The 22,403-nt window shown below is 41.3% G+C and overlaps 2 protein-coding genes across 3 annotated transcripts in view; one reads left to right on the top strand and one right to left on the bottom strand.

The window, feature by feature from the left end:
- The window catches only part of CRACD (capping protein inhibiting regulator of actin dynamics), a gene marked incomplete at both ends in the record, with an annotated part of 35,207 nt that extends 23,792 nt beyond the window's left edge, over positions 1–11,415 (top strand). For both annotated transcript variants that reach the window (XM_082652909.1, XM_082652908.1), the window contains 3 exons: positions 8,326–8,516; positions 9,168–9,330; positions 11,255–11,415. In XM_082652909.1, coding sequence (XP_082509035.1) covers positions 8,326–8,516; positions 9,168–9,330; positions 11,255–11,415 — 515 coding nt within the window. The remainder of the gene's footprint in view (positions 1–8,325; positions 8,517–9,167; positions 9,331–11,254) is intronic.
- An 8,621-nt stretch (positions 11,416–20,036) lies between these two features.
- Positions 20,037–22,403, bottom strand: part of AASDH (aminoadipate-semialdehyde dehydrogenase) — a 35,115-nt gene continuing 32,748 nt past the window's right edge. The window contains exons 14-15 of the mRNA XM_082652910.1: positions 22,173–22,304; positions 20,037–20,482 (exon numbers count right to left, since the gene is read on the bottom strand). Of these exons, the coding sequence (XP_082509036.1) occupies positions 20,093–20,482; positions 22,173–22,304 (522 nt within the window). The 3' untranslated portion in view covers positions 20,037–20,092. The remainder of the gene's footprint in view (positions 20,483–22,172; positions 22,305–22,403) is intronic.

Here is a 22,403-nt window from a genome sequence, read left to right as displayed (position 1 = left end):
ACTTGAGAAAAATCTGTATTCTGTTGTTTTTGGTTGGAATGTCCTATAAATATCAATTAAGTCCATCTTGTTTAGTGTATCATTTAAAGCTTGTGTTTCGTTATTTATTTTCATTTTGGATGATATGTCCATTGGTGAAAGTGGGGTGTTAAAGTCCCCTACTATGAATGTGTTACTGTTGATTTCCCCTTTTACGGCTGTTAGTATTTGCCTTATGTATTGAGGTGCTCCTGTGTTGGGTGCATAAATATTTACAATGGTTACATCTTCTTCTTGGATCGATCCTTTGATCATTATGTAGTGTCCTTCTTTGTCTCTTCTAATAGTCTTTATTTTAAAGTATATTTTGTCTGATATGAGAATTGCTACTCCAGCTTTCTTTTGGTTTCCATTTGCATGAAATATCTTTTTCCATCCCCTCACTTTCAGTCTGTATGTGTCTCTAGGTCTGAAGTGGGTCTCTTGTAGACAGCATATATATGGGTCTTGTTTTTGTATCCATTCAGCAAGCCTGTGTCTTTTGGTTGGAGCATTTAATCCATTCACGTTTAAGGTAATTATCGATATGTTATGTTCCTATGACCATTTTCTTAATTGTTTTGGGTTTGTTATTGTAGGTCTTTTCCTTCTCTTGTGTTTCTTGCCTAGAGAAGGTCCTTTAGCATTTGTTGTAAAGCTGGTTTGGTGGTGCTGAACTCTCTCAGCTTTTGCTTGTCTGTAAAGGTTTTAATTTCTCCATAAAATCTGAATGAGATCCTTGCTGGGTAGAGTAATCTTGGTTGTAGGTTTTTCTCCTTCATTACTTTAAATATATCATGCCAGTCCCTTCTGGCTTGCAGAGTTTCTGCTGAAAGATCAGTTAACCTTACGGGGATTTCTTTGTGTGTTATTTGTTGTTTTTCACTTGCTGCTTTTAATATGTTTCCTTTGTATTTAATTTTTGACAGTTTGATTAATATGTGTCTTAGCGTGTTTCTCCTTGGATTTATCCTGTATGGGACTCTCTGTGCTTCCTGGACTTGATTAACTATTTCCTTTCCCATATTAGGGAAGTTTTCAACTATAATCTCTTCAAATATTTTCTCAGTACCTTTCTTTTTCTATTCTTCTTCTGGAACCCCTATAATTCGAATGTTGGTGCAATTAATGTTGTCCCAGAGGTCTCTGAGACTGTCCTCAGTTCTTTTCATTCTTTTTTCTTTATTCTGCTCTGCAGTAGTTATTTCCACTATTTTATTTTCCAGGTCACTTATCCGTTCTTCTGCCTCAGTTATTCTACTATTGATCCCATCTAGAGTATTTTTAATTTCATTTATTGTGTTGTTCATCGTTGCTTGTTTCCTCTTTAGTTCTTCTAGGTCCTTGTTAAATGTTTCTTGCATTTTCTCTATTCTATTTCCAAGATTTTGGATCATCTTTACTCTCATTATTCTGAATTCTTTTTCAAGTAGACTGCCTATTTCCTCTTCATTTGTTAGGTCTGGTGGGTTTTTATCTTGCTCCTTCATCTGCTGTGTGTTTTTCTGTCTTCTCATTTTGCTTATCTTACTGTGTTTGGGGTCTCCTTTTTGCAGGCTGCAGGTTTGTAGTTCCCGTTGTTTTTGGTGTCTGTCCCCAGTGGCTAAGGTTGGTTCAGTGGGTTGTGTAGGCTTCCTGGTGGAGGGGACTAGTGCCCATTTTCTGGTGGATGAGGCTGGATCTTGTCTTTCTGGTGGGCAGGTCCACGTCTGGTGGTGTGTTTTGGGGTGTCTGTGGACTTATGATTTTAGGCAGCCTCTCTGCTAATGGGTGGCGTTGTGTTCCTGTCTTGCTAGTTGTTTGGCATAGGGTGTTCAGCACTGTAGCTTGCTGGTTGTTGAGTGAAGCTGGGTGCTGGTGTTGAGATGGAGATCTCTGGGAGATTTTCGCTGTTTGATATTATGTGGAGCTGGGAGGTCTCTTGTGGACCAGTGTCCTGAAGTTGGCTCTCCCACCTCAGAGGCACAGCACTGACTCCTGGCTGCAGCACCAAGAGCGTTTCATCCACACAGCTCAGAATAAAAGGGAGAAAAAGTAGAAAGAAAGAAAGAGAGAGAGAAAGAAAGGGAAAGAAGGGAGGGAGGGAGGGAAGGAAGGAAGGACGGAAGGAAGGAGGGAAGAAAGGAAGAAAAGAAAGAAAGAGGAAAGGATAAAATAAAATATAGTAAGATAAAAGTTATAAAAATAAAAAATAATTAAGAAAAAAAAAATTTTTTAAGAAAAAAAACGGACGGATAGAACCCTAGGACAGATGGTGACAGCAAAGCTATACAGACAAAATCTCACACAGAAGCATACACATACACACTCACAAAACGAGGAAAAGGGGAAAAAGTAGTAAATCTTGCTCTCAAAGTCCACCTCCTCAATTTGGGATGATTCGTTGTCTATTCATGTATTCCACAGATGCAGGGTACATCGAGTTGATTGTGGAGCTTTAATCCGCTGCTTCTGAGGCTGCTGGGAGAGATTTCCTTTTCTCTTCTTTGCTCGCACAGCTCCCGGGGCTCAGCTTTGGATTTGGCCCCGCCTCTCCGTGTAGGTCGCTGGAGGGCGTCTGTTCTTCACTCAGACAGGATGGGGTTAAAGGAGCAGCTGCTTCAGGGACTCTGGCTCACTCACGCCGTGGGGAGGGAGGGGTGCGGATCCGGGGCGAGCCTGTGGCAGCAGAGGCCGGCGGGACGTTGCACCAGACTGACGTGCGCTGTGCGTTCTCCCAGGAAAGTTGTCCCTGGACCCCGGGACCCTGGCAGTGGCGGGCTGCACAGCCTCCCCGGAAGGGAGGTGTGGATAGTGACCTGTGCTCGCACACAGGCTTCTTGGTGGCGGCAGCAGCAGCCTTAGCACCTCATGCACGTCTCTGTGGTCTGCGCTGTTAGCCGCGGCTCACGCCCGTCTCTGGAGCTCCTTTAAGCAGCGCTCTTAACCCCCTCTCCTCGCGCACCAGGAAACAAAGAGGGAAGAAAAAGTCTCTTGCCTCTTCGACAGGTCCAGACTTTTCCCCAGACTCCCTCCTGGCCAGCTGTGGTGCACTAGCCCCCTTCAGGCTGTGTTCACACCGCCAACCCCAGTCCTCTCCCTGCGCTCCGACCAAAGCCCGAGCGTCGGCTCCCAGCCCCGCACGCTCCAGAGGGTGAGCAGACAAGACTCTCGGGCTGGTGAGTGCCGGTCGGCACCGATCCTCTGTGCGGGAATCTCTCCGCTTTGCCCTCTGCACCCCTGTTGCTGCGCTCTCCTCCGCGGCTGCGAAGCTTCCCCCTCCGCCACCCGCAGTCTCCGCCCGCGAAGGGGCTTCTAGTGTGTGGAAACTTTTCCTCCATCACGGCTCCCTCCCATTGGTGCAGGTCCTGTCCCTATCCTTTTGTCTCTGTTTATTCTTTTTTCTTTTGCCCTACCCAGGTACGTGGGGGGTTTCTTGCCTTTTGGAAAGTCTGAGGTCTTCTGCCAGCGTTCAGTAGGTGTTCTGTAGGAGTTGTTCCACATGTAGATGTATTTCTGGTGTATCTGTGGGGAGGAAGGTGATCTCCGCCTCTTACTCTTACGCCGTCTTCCCGATTCCCCCCCATAATTCTTTCAGTCACTTTTACAAGTTTTTTTTATTGTGGTAAAAAATACATAATGTAAAATTTATTATCTTAACCATTTCTCAGTGTATAGTTCAGTAATGCTACATTCACACTGTTGTACAACCAATTTCCAGAACTTTTTCGTCTTGCAAAACTGAAACTCTGTATCCATTAATCAACTCCCGTTTTCATCTCCCCCAGCCCCTGGCAGCCACTGTTTCACGTCCTGTCTCTATGAATCTGACTACTCTAGATACCTCATATATGTGGAATCATGCAGAATTTGTCTTTTTGTGACTGGCTTCTTCCACTAAACATAATGTTTTTAAGGTTTGTCCATATTGTAGCATGTGTCAGAATTTCCTTTTTTTTTTAAATTAATTTTTATTGGCATATAGTTGCTTTAGAATGTTGTGTTAGTTTCTGCTGTACAGCAAAGTGAATCAGCTATACGTATACCTGTATCCCCTCTTTTTTGGGTTTCCTTCGCAGTTAGGGCACCACAGAGCATTGAGTAGAGTTCCTTGTGCTATACAATAGGTTCTCATTAGTTATCTATTAGAATTTCCTTCCTATTTAAGGCTGAATAATATCCCATTGTATGTATACACCACATTTTGTTTATTCATCTGATGATGGACATTTGGGTTGCTTCCACCTCTTGGTTATCGTGAATAGCACTGCTATGAATATGTATGTGCAAATATCTTTTCTAGATCCTGTTTTCAGTTCTTTTGGATAAATATCCAGAAGTGGACTTGCTGGATCATATGGTAATTCTATTTTTAATTTTTTGAGGAACCACCCTACTGTTTCCATAGTGGCTGCACCATTTTATATCCCACCAGCATCACTCAAGCGTTCTAATTTCTGCACATTCTGTTCAACGCCTGTTATTTTCTGGGAGATAAACACACACACATACACACACACACACACGTGCCATTCTCACAGATGTGAGGTGATACCTCATTGTGGTTTTGATTGCATTTCCCTGATGATGAATGATGTTGAGCACCTTTTCATATGCTGTTGGTCATTTGTATGTCTTTTTAGGAGAAATGTCCATTTAAGTCCTTTGCCCGTTTTTTAATTGGGATTTTTAGTTGTTGTTGAGTTGGAGTTCTATCTTTTCAGTTACTTTTTGATAGTAAAAAGTCCTCTAGGCACCTTTAGTAACAACTATCTCATGTTAGTAATTTATATGCTGCCTCCAGTGTCATAATCAAACTCCAAACAGTATTTCAAACTAAGTGTCTCCCTCCTAATTTGGCCTGCTTTGGGCTGAAATGCCTAAAGTGGGGGTGCAGGCCTGGTCGACTTCTGCCCTTCCTCCTGGCCCAGAAACAGGCTCCATAGCTAGAGCAAAGGAAGGGAGAGAGGTGAGGCAGCAACGTTCACTGCTCTTGGGGGATGTTCAGTGCTGATTCTTCTGTGTGTTCCTCAGACCCCTCATGTGCCACCTGGGCTCTTTCTCCTCCTGCAATTCCCCTACTTCAGTGGTGCCTCCTCCAGGCAGCCCTGGGTCCCTGGTTCCCCTCCAGACTGCCCCTCTCTCCCCCACCCACATGGCTAGCACCTGAACCTCAAGCATCACTCAGTAACAGATGTCTTCCCAGCACAAACGCCTCTTCTACAGGCCCCTGGCAGCCACCGTCCTTGCCTTTGGACTTTTCCTGGTGCAAACAGAACCTCAAGTCTGTGCCCCACAGACTCCGGGAGTTTATCTGAGTGCTCTCATTAGAGATTCTCTCACTTGGCTTAGCCCCCTTTCCTCTGCTGGGGAGAGGACGTGGGAACACACCATGCTCCAACAATGTATTTCAAAGAAATTCTCTACTCTGGCTGCTTCTGCCTCAGCTCTGATTTTCCTAGGACCTTGAGGTGGCTGTTTTGGTGTCCTGAGTAGGTGATCAAGCACATCACTTCAGAACACAGGAGGAAGTGCCATTGATTATTTGTTACGACCTTTGGGGGCATCCCTGGCTGAAACTCAGGCATGGGTCCCATTTTAACATCCTGTTTTCTGTTTATTGATCCCCAACTACAATCCAGACCCGTTAGGCCCTTAATACATATTATGTGACAGCCTTTCAAAGAATCTGGTCCATAACTGCAGGATGTACTATTCAAACTACAGATCTAAGAAGATAAAAATCTGGCTAGAGATTTATCTTTTCAAATTATTTTCGTCAACTGTAAGTTTAGGCAATTATGCTTTAAAGGTATTTCGACCCTTGTGATAAACCCAGTCAAAGTTGTTGGCAGGAAACTGGCCTGTTGCTTGAATGACCTTCCCAAGCAAGTTCAGGTGAGACTCTTTTACATAACTGCTTTAAATGGAAATCACTTAGATCTGGGGAATTTGGTTTTTAGCCATTTTGCACACGTGTTACACAGCCCTTGAGTAAAAAGGTGAAACTCATTTCGTTCCAATGTACGTAAAGCTTCTCAGTTAAGTAGAATGCTCCAAGTGGTAAATATTTTTTGATGTTCTGGTTAACTAGTCAAAAACTCCTTTCAGTTTCAGTTTTAGTTTTTTAAAAATATACTTCTGAAATGTGTCGGTTTTCTTTCCTATGTTAGATCATGACTGAATCCTTATTTGGTTAGGAATATTACAATTCACAAGGCTCATCATATGAATTCTTTGTACAGCATTACAGATCTAAGAGCTGTAGAAAATTAAGGATCTGCCTGAATTTTTGTGCTTGAATTCCCAATTCGAACTTATTTTGGTTCTTTCTCCTCAATATGAAGTTCACTTAACTGAAAGCCCTGTGTGGTAAGGTCTGGAACAAAGTGTAGACTTCTGTTTGGTTTCAAAGAACAGGACTAGAATGGGCCCTTTCCCTTGGAGATAGCAAAGGATTCAATGCCAATGCCAGAATGGTTATCTCTAAAAGCGCATAATTTTTACTTGGGGAGTAGAAGGGGAGTGGGGATCATTGTCTCACAGACATAAATAACAAGAACACTCACTTTTGTAGAGCGGTTACTACATGCCAAGCACTATTCTAAATGTTTTCATACCGAGGACCTCTTTTAATCTTCACATCAGCCTGATGAGGCATGTGCCATTCTCATCTCCATTTTATGGATTAGAAAATGAAAGCTTGGAGAGGTTAAGTAGCTTTTCTAAGGTCACATAAGGTCAAACCCAGGTCTGCTCAATTCCAGAGCCCAGTTACTACTCAGTGTTAGACCCCATCTACCTGGGAAGTTTGTTGCCCCCAGTTGCATAGGCAAGACAGTCCACCACAATAAAAGTACAGACTGGAAGTCAGAAGTCCTAGGCTCAGGCTTCAGCCCGTGCACTAAGTGCTGGGTGACCGTGGTCACTGCAGTTGATGGTTATGGACCCAAGTACTCACATCTATCAAATGAGGGCACTGGGGACTCCCCTGGCGGTCCAGTGGTTAAGACTCCACGCTTCCACTGGGGGGCACGGGTTCTATCCCTGGTCGTGGAAGTTCCACACGCCACCCAGTGTGCCAGTAAATAAATAAATAAATAAAAATTTAAAGCAAAAATGAGGGCATTGGACCAAAATCACAGCTTCCCACTGTGTTCCTCAGAGTCCTGGTGCCCTCAGCAGCCCCACTAGGCTGCAGTGTCCCCTTTTCCTCTTTCATACGTTGGGATTCCACTTGTTTGGATGGAGGGGGGTGGGTGGGGACATGGAGAAGTTTCCATTGAAAAAAAATGTGAAAAAGCAATAAATAAAAGCAGGACAATGAATCAAATAACTACCTGGGTCCTCTGTAGGCCTGAGGTTTTTTGACACTTGAGACTACTTTTTCTTCCATTTTGAGGGGAGACACATGCTCCTGTTTTTTTCCCACTGATTGAATATATTACTTTCCCACCCAGTGGAGTCACTCAGGTATTGGCACTGTATTTGTGTTAGAAAGGGATAGTTGACTATTTCTTGGCCTGATGACTGTCATAAGCTTTAGGGGATGAGGGACTGAGACAAGGGAGTAGTTAGTTTCAATGCACATCTGATTTTTTTACTGACTCTGTTGGGGAGATGTGGGGGGTGGATGCCCACACCTCCAAACAATTCTCTGACACCAGCTGGTGTCAATTCAACTCACTTCTTTCAGTCCTGACTTTCTACCTGGAGATAACATCAGATTGCACAAGTTACAGGCTCAGTCCTACCAGACTGCCCCCATCTAATTAGATGCCAATTGCAAATTTATGTTGCTCAATTAATTTGCTAGAGGGGCTCAGGGAACCACTTTACTTACTAGTTTATATATAAAGAATACAACTCAGGAACAGCCAGATGGAAGAGATGAATGGGGAAAGGGGCACAGAGCTTCCATGCTTTTGGAGCTAGTCACTCTCTCAGCACCTCCACGTGTTCCCAACTCAGAAGCTCTCCTTACCAGTCTTTTTGGCTTTTTATGGAGGCTTCATCACATAGTCGTGATCAATTAAATCATTGGCCATGGGTGATTGAACTCAGCCTCCAACCCTTCGCCCCTCCCCGAGAGCTTGGGGGTGGGACTAAAAGTTCTAACCCTCTAATCACATGATTGGGTCTATTGGCAACCAACCTCCATCTTTAGGTGCTTTCCAAAAGTTACCTCATTAGCAGAACAGAAGACACCTTTATGCTCTCATCACTTAGGAAACTGCAAGGGTTTTAGTTCTGTGCCAGAAACAGAGACAAAGACCAAATATGTATTTCTTACTGTACATCACAATATCACAGTCATTTTTCCCACAGAAAAGCCGACGCTTCAGAGCAGACACTCTTTAGACAGCTCCAAACTTGCGGAGAAAGTTGAAACCGCGCAGCCACTGTGGATAACGTTGGCACTGCAAAAGCAGAAGGGGTTTCGGGAGCAGCAAGCGACTCGAGAGGAGAGGAAGCAAGCCAGGGAGGCCAAGCAGGCCGAAAAGCTCTCCAAAGAAAACGTAAGTAGCTTAGCCTTCAGCTCTAACTTTGTTTTCCTGAGCTTGGCTCTCCCTTCTTTTGGCTGCCCTGCGCAGCTTGCGGGATCTTAGTTCCCCAACCATGGACTGAACCTGGGCCCCGGCAGTGAAAGGGCCGAGTCCTAACCGCTGGACCGCCAGAGAGTTCCTGAGCTTGGCTCTTTTAGTTCACAGGATTTAAGACGACAATAACAAAACAAGGCTAGCTGAGAGTGGTGGAGAATACTTAGACAGTAGAGCAATAAGCTGACCACTGTTAGGACAAGGAGGCGTTTTAGGTTAGAAATTTGGTTTCCTTATGCTCTTCGGTTAGCCTGATTTGGCAGAATCCGCTCACACAGGTTATATGAGAAATACAAGCAGCATTTTATTTGAGCAGTGAGTCGAGAGGAAATTAGGAATCTTGCTCTGTGGCCCTGACGGTGTAGTTAATTTGAAGGGCTCTTCTGGGAGAGTATGTAACGTCCCCTCTTCGGGACATGTGCACTGAGCGGCTCGGTGGTTGAGCACACACTGCTCCCCCTTGCAGTCTGGCCCCTCCTCTGGGACCAGAGAATGGGGGCTGGCCAATGGAAGCCTCCAAGGCCTTGCCTTGCATGGTCAGTCTCCCCCTGACTTTCTCTGTCCATCCAGGTCAGTGTCAGCCCGCAGCCTGGAAGCAGCAGTGTCAGCAGAGCTAGTTCCCTGCACAAGTCCACCACTCAGCCAGAAGAGAAGAAGCCAGAGACAGCAGCGTCCAGGCTCGAGCGCCGAGAACAGCTGAAAAAGGCCAACACTCTTCCTACATCTGTGACAGGTAGAGAACAGGTCCATTTCTATTTAACCGTACTTAAAAGTTTTTCTTCTTAGGGTGTGTTTTATTTCCTCTAGCGTCATAACTAGCACAGCATTTTAGGCATTTCAGAGCACAAGCTGTCTCACAACCCCATTCATCAACTCTGACAGTGATAAAGCTCGTCTGATAAAGATCATCAGAAACTCACCCACTATCAGTGGTGTGATGATAAACTTTTAACAATCAGTTCTTCAGGGAGTGGAGAGACCTCTGATTTGTAGTATTTGCTGTGGTGTAAATACTCCCAACCATGGCTAATTTCAGGCTACTAATGTGATATCAAGTGACTCTTCCTGAACCTTTAACAAGGTGATATGAGCCCTCTCCAACTCCACTGCCTGTAGTCCAACAAAATTAGGTTTATTAACTTCCTGCAGCAAGGAAGACTGCACACCATAAGAACCTTCTAAACAAAACAAGAGATAACATTATATTAGGATTCAGGGGAAAGGGTGAATTTTAGGTAAAATTTAAATGAAGCAGTGACTCAAAGCAAAGTAGTTGGTATCAAGCCTGAGCTGAAAAGTGGACTCAGGAGCCTGTTTCCTTTGACACCACAAACTTAAGGTAAATGTGAGGAAGCTGTATTGGAAAACCCCTACCTGGAGCTGTGCTCCAGTTGGAAATGGAAATTGTTTCTCTGAATCATGGTCATCCAAGTGGCTCAGATGCTCCAGGCAAAAGTGGGGTGGTCCCTGGTCCCTTCTCACTGATGTGATTTCAGACAGCAAATTTCTGACCCAGGTGTGACTTTACAGAGCAAAGTTGTTGTGCTCTAAGTCCTTGATGTTAATTAACAACAGCAGTGTTTATATGTTCATGACACATAGGAGACACATGCACGTTAAAAAAAACTCTTTATTCTGTTAAAAGATAAAATGATCCAATGATGTTTGTAACTATTTCTGTGTTACATATCACTTGGAGGATGGAGGGTCTGAAAGAACTTCCTCTCAGGGGTTATTAGGGCATCTGTTTTCCCACTAGGCAGCCCTGTTCCTCAGAGGACACCCAACTTCTGGACCCAAGATTTTTTTATGCCTTGGATACCTGCTAGCTGAGGTCTGGAAATGTAAAGAGGTCTCACTATTAAAGCTATATTTACTATTTGGTGAGGAGAAAAAAACTTTATATTTGAAAACCACTTTGGAGCATTTTCTCAAGAACCTCCAAGGGCATTATTTCGTTTGATCTTATACTCAGGAATTAAGGATTCTAAACATCATATTGGTGTGTGTCAAGAGAGAATTCTTGCAGAATAGTGAAAGCTCCAAAGTCAAAGAGATCAACCTCTGTCTGCCTGGTTTCTTAGAAGCACCAAAGGGTTGATGCAATTCAGAGCTGGCTCCACCACACAAAGCCTCACCACACAAAGGGACGCTCACCACACAAAGCCTCTAAGGTCTGATAAATAGTGATAGGATGCAAAGGAATTGTCAGAGGAGTCTGAGTGATAAGAGCTGGCAGGATCCATGGGCCTCAGAGGGAGGAGGGACCCAGGGCATGCTTGGTAGAGGAGGTAGCTTTTAACCTCACCAGCTAACAGGTTCAAACTTCAAACTACTTGGTTTAAGCTTTTTCTTCATGAAATTGACTGGTTGTATGCCTAGAATCACAGAATTTACCTCATTATTACACAGGCATAGCTTCTGTGCACAGAGAAAATTAGGTTTCTAGAAATTCTCTGAAATTAGAATCGACTGCACTGTGATCACCATAATTCTGTATGTAACAGTTATGATCACGTAGCTTTCTTTCTCTAATTCTTCTCGCCAAAGATACCCAGTGTTTCACTGGGTTTTCCTTTCTGAATCTCATACTTCTGCTAAATCAAAATGTGGCTCTGACTTATTCCTTTCTCCTTTTCCTTCAAAATGCAATCTAGTGGAGATCTCTGATTCGGCTCCCCCAGCACCACTGGTGAAAGAAGTCACAAAGAGATTCTCTACCCCAGACGCTGCCCCCGTGTCAACAGAACCAGCCTGGCTGGCTTTGGCCAAAAGGAAAGCCAAGGCCTGGAGCGACTGTCCACAGATTATTAAGTAAAGAGTGACTCTTATCCATTCCTACTGCCAGTTATTGGCTCTTCTCTTGCCCTTTTTATTTATTTATTTTTTATATGAGGTAAAGAAAGAAACGAAGCTAGGGAAAAGCAGCATGTTTTATAGGCTCTAAAATAATGTTCAGAAACTGAACTGGTGGTGTTCCTTGTAAAGAGTGTATTTGCACAGCCCTAGGTCCTGGTGCCTTGAGGTCCTCCTAATTCTAAAGAGAAAATTCCGTCCTAGGGACCACATGAAGCAAAATCTCCAGACTGAGAACTTCTCACGAGCGCCTGCCACACCCATTCCATGGCCCTTCCACACACGTACACCCACACACCACTCAGAACATGTACTTTTGCCAATCTTTGTAATAGTTTTCTCGATTCTGTACTCCTGTTTCTTTGTTCCAAACCATTTACCATGTGCTTGGGGATTTCTACCCTTTTCTGTAGTAATAGTGAAAGGATCTTATATAAACAAGAGTGCCCATTTGCCTGAATGCAGTGAGTAACTGGGAATTGCAAGTAAAAGTCTGGCTCCCAACTCTTTGCCCATGTCTGCTTCTCATGATTTTGCCCCAACAGGAAACTGTAACACAGACAGCGAGTCCACTGACTCTTCTACCGCACTGTTGAGCTACGGGCCCCGTTATACCACAACTCTCCTCAAGGACACGTTAACCATTTGGCCCAGCTGGCTCCTAGGGAACATTTTTATTTAAAATGATTAAAAAAAAAAAAAAAAGAAGCTACAAATTCTCTGTCTCTGAGAATCCCCATCTAGTGCAGTTGTTCTTAAGAAGTTCAGGCTCCCTCCCAGACCTACTCAATCAATCATCAGAGATCCTGTGAGGATGGGGCCAGATGTGTATATTCTGGTAAAAACTCTTCAGATACTTCCGGTATATCACAGAGGTTGAGAAGTGTGGGACACACTGCTTCTGGTGTAATCTAGATTTTAAAACTCTGAACGGGAGGCTCATTTCACCCAAAGCAGCAAAAGTGAGACAGGAAAAATAATAAAACAACCCCCCCAAACCAGCCATTTATTACAGGGTATAAGAGTCTTATTGACATTACATGTCTCTGAAAATCTTTTAAATCTTTAGGGAAAGTTAACAGTAAGACAAGATTTGAAGTCTTTGTACTAAAGGACTTCCTGTGGGAAGTTTCTTTCTTTACCATAATCAAGTAATTCATATTTAGAGTCAAATGTTCAATAGCATTTATAATGTAGAGCATTCACCTTGCTACCTTTAAAAACATCTCAGTTTTAAGTGGCCTTGTTGTTATACACGTGATAAAAAAAAGGACTTGGCAATTTAAAAGCCACATATGTTCACTTTTATTTCCCTAAATTTGCTTTACATGACACACAGAAATACAGCAAACCCACACATTGCTGGTACTAACCTACATTTCGTGGTGTTGGCATATTACCTTTTTCTTCAATCCTGACTTCAAAATCTAAGTACAAATCCTTTGCCTAGTACAGCAGGGGAAGGAATTACATCCTTTTCTCCTCTCCTACAAAAACACATTAGTATTTTATTAGTATCATTTTCCTCTATGCTTACTCAATAGACAGTGTGCTGTTACACTATTATGTACCTTAAAGAAAGGATGACAGCAAAGTTATTTACCATATACAAGGCATTTTCTTTCTGGAAACGATGGCTCAGCCTCATGGTAGCAGCTGGCATGTGTGGTGAAGTGGATAGTTGTACTTTTGCAAGTTGGAGTTAATATTATATATAGTGGACCCTCAGACTGTTAAGAATCAATGGAACGTTAACTTTTTTTATGGCTATGAGAAGCAATTAATATTCCACTGCATGTTTTCCACAGTGATGTTCATTTCTAAATCAAATATGTAGACATTTGTTAGTTTCAATGATTTCCTCACTAATATAACACTTCTTAATAGGAATCTCTCTCTCCACCTAGAGCCCTGGAATTATACTGCTACATTAATTCTTCTGCATTGTCTTTTTCTGTCATCCTGTCAGCTTTGAATAATATCACAGTAATGGCAGAGAACAGGTGCATAAATCAGATCATTAACAAAGAATAGTAGACAAGTCAACTCTGTACTGGCTTACCTACCACTGATCCCATACAAAGGAGGAGAAATACCTCAGTTAAAAAATTTCCATCAAAATCTTTTTTAAGAGTAATACTGAGGAAAGTATACTGGAAGTAAGTCATAACACTTACTTCCAACAACTTCTAAAGGCTACATGTTTAATATTTCATGTAAAAACTACTCCTACTTTGCACTAAATACCAATGAAGTGTTATTTTGCTTTAGTTGTGTTGCAGTCTTTTCTGATCAACAAACTATGGGGGAAATTCTATAAAGCATATAAAAAATTCAAGACTTAAAAGAAATGAATGATTACTAGTTAAATACACAAGCTTTTTTTTTTTTTAATTTAAACAAACATACACTTCTCCTGGCAAGGTTATAGATGATTAACCTCTGTTCATAAGACATATTACAAAACTAGAGGTTTTTTCTTTACTTTTTTAATTTTTCAAGTGCAATTGTTTCTTATACATTAATTACTATTAAATTATCATTTTAGCCAGTTATTAGCAAATTGTAGTATGTATTCATTGTCTCTTCTTGTGATGTTTAGTTTTAATTGCTTATTTTAAAGCAGAAACATTAGAGTTACAATTGTCTTGCAATATTTTTATCAACAATAAAATGAAGTAGAGACTTAACAATAAAAATACCTTAGTGTGATTTTATTATTATTTTGAGATTTTGGTTGTATAAAGTTTTAATGTAAAATGTCCATTATTGAAGGAAAAAGATCTTTCAATAAAAAATACCCACAAGATCTTCGGCACTGATGGAATTTCAAGCTGAAGTTTTTACTGATTTCAATGACCATCTATAGAAAGCTTGTATTTATACAAAGCTTTTGTTGAGAAAGAAAAATTTCAAGGCATTTTATATGGTACCTTATTATACTTTTAACTAGATGTTTTTGGAGAAAAATAATGAGTAGGGACAAATAAAATGTTTATCTCAATCCTAAACTGGAATTGAATGGTCTGGCATCTCAGACAAAATGATCCTACAACCTCTTTACTCAAAGCGTGGGCCATGGAACAACAGCATGGGCACAAGCCAAGAGCATGTGAGAAACGCAGCTTAGGGCCGCAGACCAGACCTACTGACTCACGAGGCCAGACAAGGGCAAAGTGAGTGACGTGAGCAAGGCACTTGCCTTGGGTGCCAAAAAACCAAGTAATCAAGAGGAATGCTATTTTAATGCAATATTTTAAAAATCAAGGTTAACGCAAATTCCATGATGAACAAATATCAAAATTTTAAAGAAAGACAGGGTCAGTATTACTGATTTTTCCTTTTGCCTCAGTCTCCAGTGTGGCTAAGCCAAGCCCCCCTCCTTCCAGCCCTCTCAATTGTAATGTGCATTTAGCAAGAGCTCCAGGTGGTTAATACATTAAAGATGAATCCACACGGGTCTAAAACCTAGCAGAAGATATGTTCTTTTGGGCCACCTATGGCCTCAATCCCCTTTCTGTGTTTGCGGAAATCTCTACCTTGTAGGTCTTGGTAGAGGACAGCACTCACCTCCTACCACAGTTGAAATGCCTGTTAGGTGCCTTCCTATACTCTCTCGTGGGCATAACAACATGTTTCACTTCAAATTGGAAGGGACTGTGGTTTGGGAGCAACTGACCAAAAGATGGGGGGACTGTGAGGAAGTCTGGCAGTGGTAGGGAACAGTGTCCAGCGTTAGTGGGGTCAGCCATAAGGTAATAAGCATTTAGAGCCTGAAGGACAGCAGCTACTTCTGGCCAAAATGATATGATTTCAGGCATTCATTGTTTCTGGCTGTATATAGCTCTAGCCCTCTTGGTAATTCTGCAAGAGACTCAATATTCTTCTAAAAATTCATTCTGGAGGGACTGGCCAAGACAGTGGAATAGAAAGATGCTGAGCTCACCTTCTTTCATGGGCACACCAAAATCACAGCTATTTGCAGAATAACCTTTGATGAAAAAGACCAGAACCGTCCAGAAAAGATCTTCTACAACTAAAGACATAAAGAAGGAAACACAACAAGATGGGTAGAAGGGTAGGATTTGTGATATAGTCAAGTCCCATACCGCTGGAAGGAAAACCCAAATATAGGAGAATAACTACATTGCAGAGGTTCTCCCAAAGCACTATGAGGTCTGAACCCCACATCGGGCTCCCCAGCCTAGGGGTCCTGCACCAGGAAGACAAGACTCCAGAGCATTTTGCTTTGAAGGCTAGTAAGGTTTACTTTCAGGAGTCCCAGAGGGCTAGGGGAAAGAAAGACTTCACTCTTAAAGGGCACACACAAAATCTCACATGATCCAGGACCCAGAGCAAAAGCAGTCATTTGATAGAAGCCTGGGTTAGACCTACCTGCTGATCTTGGAGAGTCTTCTAAAGAGGCAGGAGGCAGCTGCAGCTCACCCTGGGGACATAGACACTGGTGGCAGCCATTCTTGGGAGTTCCTTCTACCACATGGACATTGGTGTTGGCAAGGGCCATTGTCAAATCCTCCCTCTGGTTTTTAGCCCCAAGACCCAGCCGTGCCCTGGCCGTGCTGTCCAGGCAGCCAGTTCTAGCCTCTGGACCAGCCTCAGCCACCAGGGGGCAGACACCAGATGCAAGAAAACCACAATCCCACAGGCTGCAGACCCATCCAGCCCATCAGTAGGCCAGAGCATGTCCTGGGACTCTCTGGGCCTGGGTCCTGGCCCTGGCCACTAGCAGGCCAACATAAGCTCTGGGACATCGCAAACCCCATACCCAACTGTGTCAGGAACAGCCCCTCCCCCTTCCCCCCCCAGCGATCTGACAACAGATCTGGGACCACTGGCCTTGCATCCAGACTCCAGGACCTGGCTCTGCCTACCAGTAGACCAGTACTAACCCCAGGACTTGGCTTCACCCACCATAGGATAGGCAACAGCCCTGGTGTTTTCTAGACCCTGACTCTACCCACCAGTGAGCCAGCACTAGCCCTGGGGCCCCTGGGGTTCTGCAGTCAGCCATCTTGTGACCTGGTCATGCCAACCAGTGGCCAGCAGCCTCTGCACAGGGCAGGGCTTAGCAACCAACCTGAACAGGGGCCAACCAAGCCTACCAGACGGCCCACATAGTTAGCTCACCACAACAGAAGGACCCACACAGCCCTCATAGCAGGAAACCACCAGAGCATATAGCTTGGGTGATTAAGCGGGGAATGCACTGCTGGGACACATAGGACGTCGCCTACAGGAGGCCACTTCTCCAAGGTCAGGAAACATAACCAACCTACCAGAAACATAAAAATGCAAACAGCAACTTAGGCAAAATGAGGCAACAGAGGAACATGTTCTAAATGAAGGAACAAGATAAAACCCCACAAGAAAAACTAAATGAAGTGGAGATAGGCAAATACCCAAAAAAGAGCTCAGGGCAATGATTATAAAGATGATCAGAGAACATGGGAAAAGAATGGATACATAGAGTGAAAATTAAAAGTTTTTAACAAAGAGCTAGAAAATATAAAGAATAACCAAACAGATGAAGAACATGATAACTGAAATTAAAAATACACTAGAAGGATCAATAGTAGACTAAATGATACAGAGAAACAGATCAGTGAGCTGGAAGACACAGTAGTGGAAATCATTGATGCTGAACAGAAAAAAGAAAGGAAAAGAAATGAGGACAGTATAAGAGACCTCTGGGACAACACTGAGTGCACTAATATTCTCATTATAGGGGTCCCACAAGGAGAAGAGTGACAGAAAGTGACTGAGAACATATCTGAGACATAATAACTGAAAACTTCCCTAACCTGGGAAAGGGAACAGACATCCAAGTCCAGGAAGCACAGAGAGTCCCATACAAGATTAACCCAAAGAGGAATACACTAAAACATGTTGTAATTAAAATGTCAAAAATTAAAGACAGAGACAATATTAAAAGCAGCCAAAGAAAAACAACAAATAACATAGAAGGGAACTCCCATAAAGCTATTGGCTGACTTTTCATCAGAAACTCTGCAGGCTAGAAGGGCAACATATTTAAAGTGATAAAGGAAAAAACCCACAACCAGGAATACTCCCAGCAAGGCTCTCATTCAGATTTGATGGAAAGATCAAAATCTTTACAGACAAGCAAAAGCTAAAAGAGTTCAGCACCACCAAACTTACAAGAAATATTTAAGGAACTTCTCTTAACGAATAAGAAACGGCCACAACTAGATAAATGAAAATTATGAAATGAAAAGACTCGTTGGTAAAGGCAAACATACAGTAAAGGTAGGAAATCATCCATGCACAAAGTTAGCAGGGAGGTTAAGAGAGTAGTAAAATCATCTATATCTAAAATAAGCAGTTAAGGGTTACACAAAACAATCAGAGGTAAAATATGATACCAAAAATAATAATTGTGAGGGGAGGAGAATACAAATGCAGGATTGTTAAAATGTATTTGAAATTAAGAGATCAACAACATAAAACAATCATGTATAAATACAGATTACTATATAAATACCTCATGGTAACTACAAGCCAAAAATCTATAATAGATACACAAAAGAAGAGAAAAGGAATCCAAACATAACACTAAAGATAGTCATCAAATCACAAGAGAATAAAAGAAGGAACAAAACAGCCCTACAAAAAAACCCTAAAATAATTAACAAAATGGCAATTAGAACATACATATAATTACTTTAATTGTAAATGGACTAAATGCTCCAATCAAAAGACACAGAGTGGCTGAATGGATTAAAAAAAAAAAAAAGACCCATATATATCCCGCCTTCCTGCCTACAGGAGACTCACTTCAGATCTAAAGACATACACACATTGAAAGTGAAGAGATACAAAAGGTATTGAACACAAATGGAAATCAAAAGAAAGCCAGGGTAAGTAGCAATACTTATATATGATAAAATAGATGTTACAATAAAGACTGTTGGAAGAGACAAAGAAGGACACTACATAATGATCAAGGGATCAATTCAAGAAGACATAACAACTGTAAATATATAAACACCAACATAGGAACACCAAAACACATAAAGCAAATACCAGCAGACATAAAGGGAGAGATCAATAGTAACACAATAATAGTAGGAAAGTTTTACACCCCAATTACATCAATGGACAGATCATCCAGACAGAAAATCAGTAAGGAAACACTGTGTCTTAAATGACACATTAGACCAGATAAGACTTAATAAACACATTTAGAACATTCCATCCAATAGCAGCAGAATACATTGTTTTCAAGTGCACATAGAACACTCTCCAGGATAAATCACATGCTAGGCCACAAAACAAGCCTCAGTAAATTTAAGAAAATTGAAATCATATCAAGCATCTTTTCCAACCACAACGCTAGAAGACCAGAAATCAACTACAAGAAAAAAATTGCAAAACCACAAACACGTGGAGGCTAAACAATATGCTACTAAAAAACCAATGGATCACTGAAGAAATCAAAGAGGAAATTTTAAAAAAATACCTGGAGACAAATGAAAATGAAAAACAATGATCCAAAATCTATGGGACACAGCAAAAGCAGTTCTAAGAGAGAAGTTTATGGCCATACAAGCTTATCTCAGGAAATGAGAAAAATCTCAAACAACCTAACCTTACATCTAAACTAGAAAAAGAACAAACAAAACCCAAAGTTAGTATAAGGAAATAAATCATAAAGATCAGAGCAGAAATAAATGAAGGAGACTTAAAAAACAATAAAATGAAACTAAAAGCTGCTTCTTTGAAAAGCTTAAAAAAAAAACAGATAAACCTTTAGCCAGACTCATCAATAAAAAAAAGAGAGGGCCCAAATCAATAAAATCAGAAATGGAAAAGAAGAAGTTACAACTGACACCACAGAAATATTAAAGATCATAAGAGACTACTACAGGGACTTCCCTGGTGGCGCAGTGGTTAAGACTCCCTGCTCCCAGTGCAGGGGGCCTGGGTTCGATCCCTGGTCAGGGAAGTAGATCCCACAAGCATGCCACAACTAAGAGTTCGCATGCTACAACTAAGGAGCCCGTGAGCCACAACTAAGGAGCCCACGTGCCGCAACTAAGGAGCTGGTGAGCTGCAACTGTGGAGGCTACGTGCTGCAACCAAGGAGCCCATGAGCCACAACTAAAGGAGCCTGCCTGCCCCAACTACGACCTGGTGCAACCAAATAAATAAATAAATAAAATATAAAAATAATAATAAAAAATTTTAAATTATGGAAACTAATTTGATAAATAGATCCTTTCTTTGAAAATCTTGTTATGAATCTCAGTATAAATGAGTGAATGGTGTATTACATCACAGACTAATTTTTTAACCCACCAAGTATATTCTGATCTTTTTTTCCAGAAGTCTTTTATAAAAAACCAAGTAGAACATCTGTAGCCTAATTAAAAGAAACTGTCACTTAACATATTGATGTGTTTTGTTCTATAATTCCTTTTAAAAGCATTTGTTGCTCCTATAGGAAGTAAAATACGGTTGTTTTCCAATAAAGTGTAATAGACAAGTTTCTTAAACAAAATATAATCTTTAACATAAAATAAGACTATCCACATGCTCCATAATGTAAAATATTTTCAAACATCTCACAGATATTTTCTAGTAAAGACTGTCCTTCATTATCTTTGATTGCCACCCAATAAATCCAGACAATAAACATAATTATTTCTACATCCAATAATAAGCATTGATTCCCAGACCACAGGAGAAGAGAAAACTTCTCCAGGAAGTTGATACACACTTTCCAACTCTCCACTCTTAGATTCCAAGATCCATAGCTTCCCATCAGTAGATGCTGCTGCCAGCAACACTTCATTGCCACGACTGTGGTTATGGAAAGCAAATGGTGTTGAATACACCCTTGAAGTAGTTTCAAATTTCCATTGGAGGTGACCTTTCATACTACAACAGTAGATAAAGCAATCATGGGAACCAAAAAATATTTCTTGCTCTGATGCTGAGGTACATGGGGATGAAAAGATTGGTCCATTGGTAGAGAACTGCCAAATCTGAAGGGTGATAAAGGCAAAAATAATTCATTCATCTCATTTCCACAATTCTATAAAGCTTTTTGAAATTCTTAATAAAATGTGAGAGATGCAGGCTACTGAATGGTAACTGTACATAGAGAAAATAATGGCTTTCTCCCAAAAGTAGCACCCTCAGATTAGACCTCTGTCCCAATGGTAAAATCTAGCACAAAACCCACCAGTGAGTGTCCTTATTACATAAATCACCGCTATGCATAATATTATGAAGTAAAATTCATTTCGAACCCCATTCAAAAGTTATTACTTATATGTTCAGAGACACTTATTTCAAAGAAAAAACTACACAGTTTTCAGTGTATGTTATTAAAAATTGTATCTTATTCTGGTCTCCTAATGGAGGAATAAGGGGGTAAGTAGGCTGAAAGGAAAAGTTTATGTGCAATAATTTAAAGCTTTAAACAAAGAGCTATGAGTTGTGTGTCTACCCTGTAGATATATACACTGTTTGCTTATTTCAAAGCTACTATAGATTAACCTGTCAGCCATACTTTAAAGAAAACACACAAGGAAGAAAAAGCTTAAGTCTAAGATAGTGTTTACAAATCCATAGTAATAGCAGTACAGTAAAAGCAAAATAAAAAGAGTGGGTATATTCACGAAATATGATTTGTAATCTCAATTCTGTCCCTGACTTGGACAAAATCACTTTAATCTTTCTTTGGTTCATTCAGAAAAGGTAAAAAAAAGGGGTAATAGCATTTGCTGCTTTTTAGAAATCCAAAGGTGAGAATATATTCAAATTACTTTGTAAATAAAAAATATTAAGTGAACTTAATAAAAAATTTCATCACAAAGTAATTGTCACACAGAACAAAAGAAACTGCTAGGCTATGAGGGGTGAATGTAGAATAAAAAGCACCCAAAGTCAACTCTAGCCAGCAATGGGCTAACTTACGTTGGAGCTAGTACACTCTCAAGTCCACAAAATAATCCCCAAAATCAAAAACACAGAAGTTGTGCCACAGTCACTTATGGGTAAAGAAGTAGAGATTATTATCCCAACGAAAGACCTATTATGACTCAGAAGGAGCCTACCCTGCCGATCATGAAGTTGAAGATGGAACTTCCACACAATGCAAATTGGGTTATGTAACAGATTTAGGTTTTCATAGAAAAAGCAGGAGTTTATTTCAATGTTCACAATCGGAATAGAGGTTATAATAAAGTTGGCTAAAAACTGATAACATGGGCTTCCCTGGTGGCGCAGGGGTTGAGAGTCCGCCTGCCAATGCAGGGGACACGGGTTCAAGCCCCGGTCCGGGAAGATCCCGCATGCCACGGAGCGGCTGGGCCCATGAGCCATGGCCGCTGGGCCTGCACATCCAGAGGCTGTGCTCCGCAACGGGAGAGGCCACAACAGTGAGAGGCCCGTGTACCGCAAAAAAAAAAAAAAAAAAAAAAAAAACCAAAAAAAAGCTGATGACATTTTTTAAATTGTGAGAGAATGGCAAAAGTAAAACAATGTTTGGATAGAATCTTTTAAATCTATTATAGCGTCATTCAAAATTTTAAAAACCCGTGGTTTGACAATTAAAATAGAATTAGTTTTCAACACAATGGGTCGAATAATGTTTAAAATTTTACTTCAGTTGTCACCAGCTACTATGCCTTTGAGAAATGTAAATAAAACAGAACTAGAAATTTTTACCTGTTCTCCAAAGTGAGTAAAGCAGAGAAAATTCCCATCTACACAGCCAATACAAATATACTGTAGGCAACACCGTGGAGAAGAAAAGAGTGGCTTTCCACAGGAATGTTTCCAAACTCTCTTCCCAGTGGCCTGTCAGGGGCAAAAAGCAATTCACAGCATTTAAATCATTCTACTAATCAACTACCCTTTATAAAATAAACTCATAAATCTCCCAGAGGTAAAGCTATA

This window comes from Grampus griseus (assembly GCF_964374135.1).
Source record: "Grampus griseus genome assembly, chromosome: 4".
Taxonomy (NCBI): Eukaryota; Metazoa; Chordata; class Mammalia; order Artiodactyla; family Delphinidae; genus Grampus; species Grampus griseus.
Note: the sequence above shows the minus strand (reverse complement) of the source record. Positions and strands in the feature narration are given on the sequence as shown.